This window comes from Homarus americanus, unplaced genomic scaffold (genome assembly GCF_018991925.1).
Source record: "Homarus americanus isolate GMGI-L3 unplaced genomic scaffold, GMGI_Hamer_2.0 scaffold30742, whole genome shotgun sequence".
Lineage (NCBI taxonomy): Eukaryota > Metazoa > Arthropoda > Malacostraca > Decapoda > Nephropidae > Homarus > Homarus americanus.
In genome coordinates, this window is record NW_024720695.1 from 10920 (window position 1) to 12389 (window position 1470).

General features: G+C 43.4%; 1 protein-coding gene across 1 annotated transcript; it reads left to right on the forward strand.

The window, feature by feature from the left end:
- Positions 1-449: 449 nt before the first annotated feature.
- Positions 450-1022, forward strand: LOC121860702 (serine/threonine-protein kinase ppk11-like). The gene has a single exon (XM_042358002.1). It carries the CDS (start codon positions 450-452, stop codon positions 1020-1022), a length of 573 nt encoding a protein of 190 aa, XP_042213936.1.
- The last annotated feature ends 448 nt before the right edge of the window (positions 1023-1470 follow it).

Here is a 1470-nt window from a genome sequence, read left to right on the forward strand (position 1 = left end):
TCTTCACTACAACACCATAACTTTACATCTATGCTGTACAGCCACTACTACACCGTAACACATCTTCACTTCAAAACCATTCCATTACAACCACACTGTACTGTCACATCATCACTACACTACACTCTTACTTCACTATAAAAACAAATTCCAACCTACTTAAACATTCAATAATTCATTTTACTCGATGATTTTCAACTTAAGGTCCTTGGTGCAGTTGAGTGTCAACCCTATATGTCACAATAATGGACAGCCGACAGGTCTCAAAAAAGACTATTGGATCACTGGTTGGTGACTGCGGGATATGCGGTGTTCTCGTACTAAACGCACAACAATTTGAATTCATAATTAACTCATCTACCTCGAGCCACTTGGGCGAGGGAGCATACGGCACCTGTTGCAAAATCCACCGGCCAAAAGGATACTGGGTCGCCTAGAGCGTTCCTAACATGGATTCTAAAATCATAAGCTTACAGAGGGAGATCCGAGTACTTTCTTTCCTGCGAGATGTCCCAGGTGTTCAGAAGATAGTCATGGTTTGTCCTGAGGAACTAACTATGATTACAGTGTTCGCCGGGGACTCCCTCAAGGAATACTTGAAGATTAATGACTGTACCTTCTCCGAACGCCTCCAGATCGTACAACAGGTCACCCGTACACTGATCGCGGTTAACAGTCGTGGATGGCTGCACAACGACGTTAAAACTGGTAACATTTGCATCCAGAAGACCGACAAGGGGATCCAAGCCACGCTCATTGACTTCGGTATCGCCACTAAAGTTGGAAGTTTCATTAAATTTAACTCAACAAGGGCCCCCGACCACAATGTCCCAGAGGTCGTAAAAAGATGCCCACTCACCACCAAGGCCGACGTGTACAGCGTTGGCCGTCTCCTGGAGCGACTTATGAAAGATGAATTGCACCTCCTTACCCCTAACGCCCAGCAATGGTTGATCCACGCCTTCAACATTGACCCAACCAAACGACAATCCTTAAAGAAGCTGTTAAAATATTTGGTATGAAGGACTTGTACCCCCCAGCCATATATCCCTTTCCAACACCCACCACCATCACCCACCGAAAGCGACCCCGTCCAGACTGATGCTAATGCTAGCAAGAAAATAAACAGTTAAAAAAAAAAAAAAAGAAGAGATGATGAAGCGGGAAGAGGAGGAGAAGAGGGAAGGAGAGGAGAAGAGCGTGAGAGAATTATTAACAAAGAAATACGGAGAGAGAGAGAGAGAGAGAGAGTGTCCTTGGGAGTCAGACGGCACCGGGGCCCGTATTTATAAAACTTCTTAAGAAATTTCTTCATTTTACTCTTATACCACTTTTATTATTCTCATCTAAGAGTAATTCTTAAGTGTATCTCATGAAGCGGGTAAGTCCTACTCTTAGCTAAGAATAAGAGTAAATTTAAGAAAAAACTCCAATTGACAAGAGCATCTTTATAAATAAGCAGAGCAAGTT

What these genes read in the sequence shown, in the direction of transcription:
- LOC121860702 (XM_042358002.1), top strand. Translation starts at nt 450, where the DNA reads ATGGATTCTAAAATCATAAGCTTACAGAGGGAGATCCGAGTACTTTCT.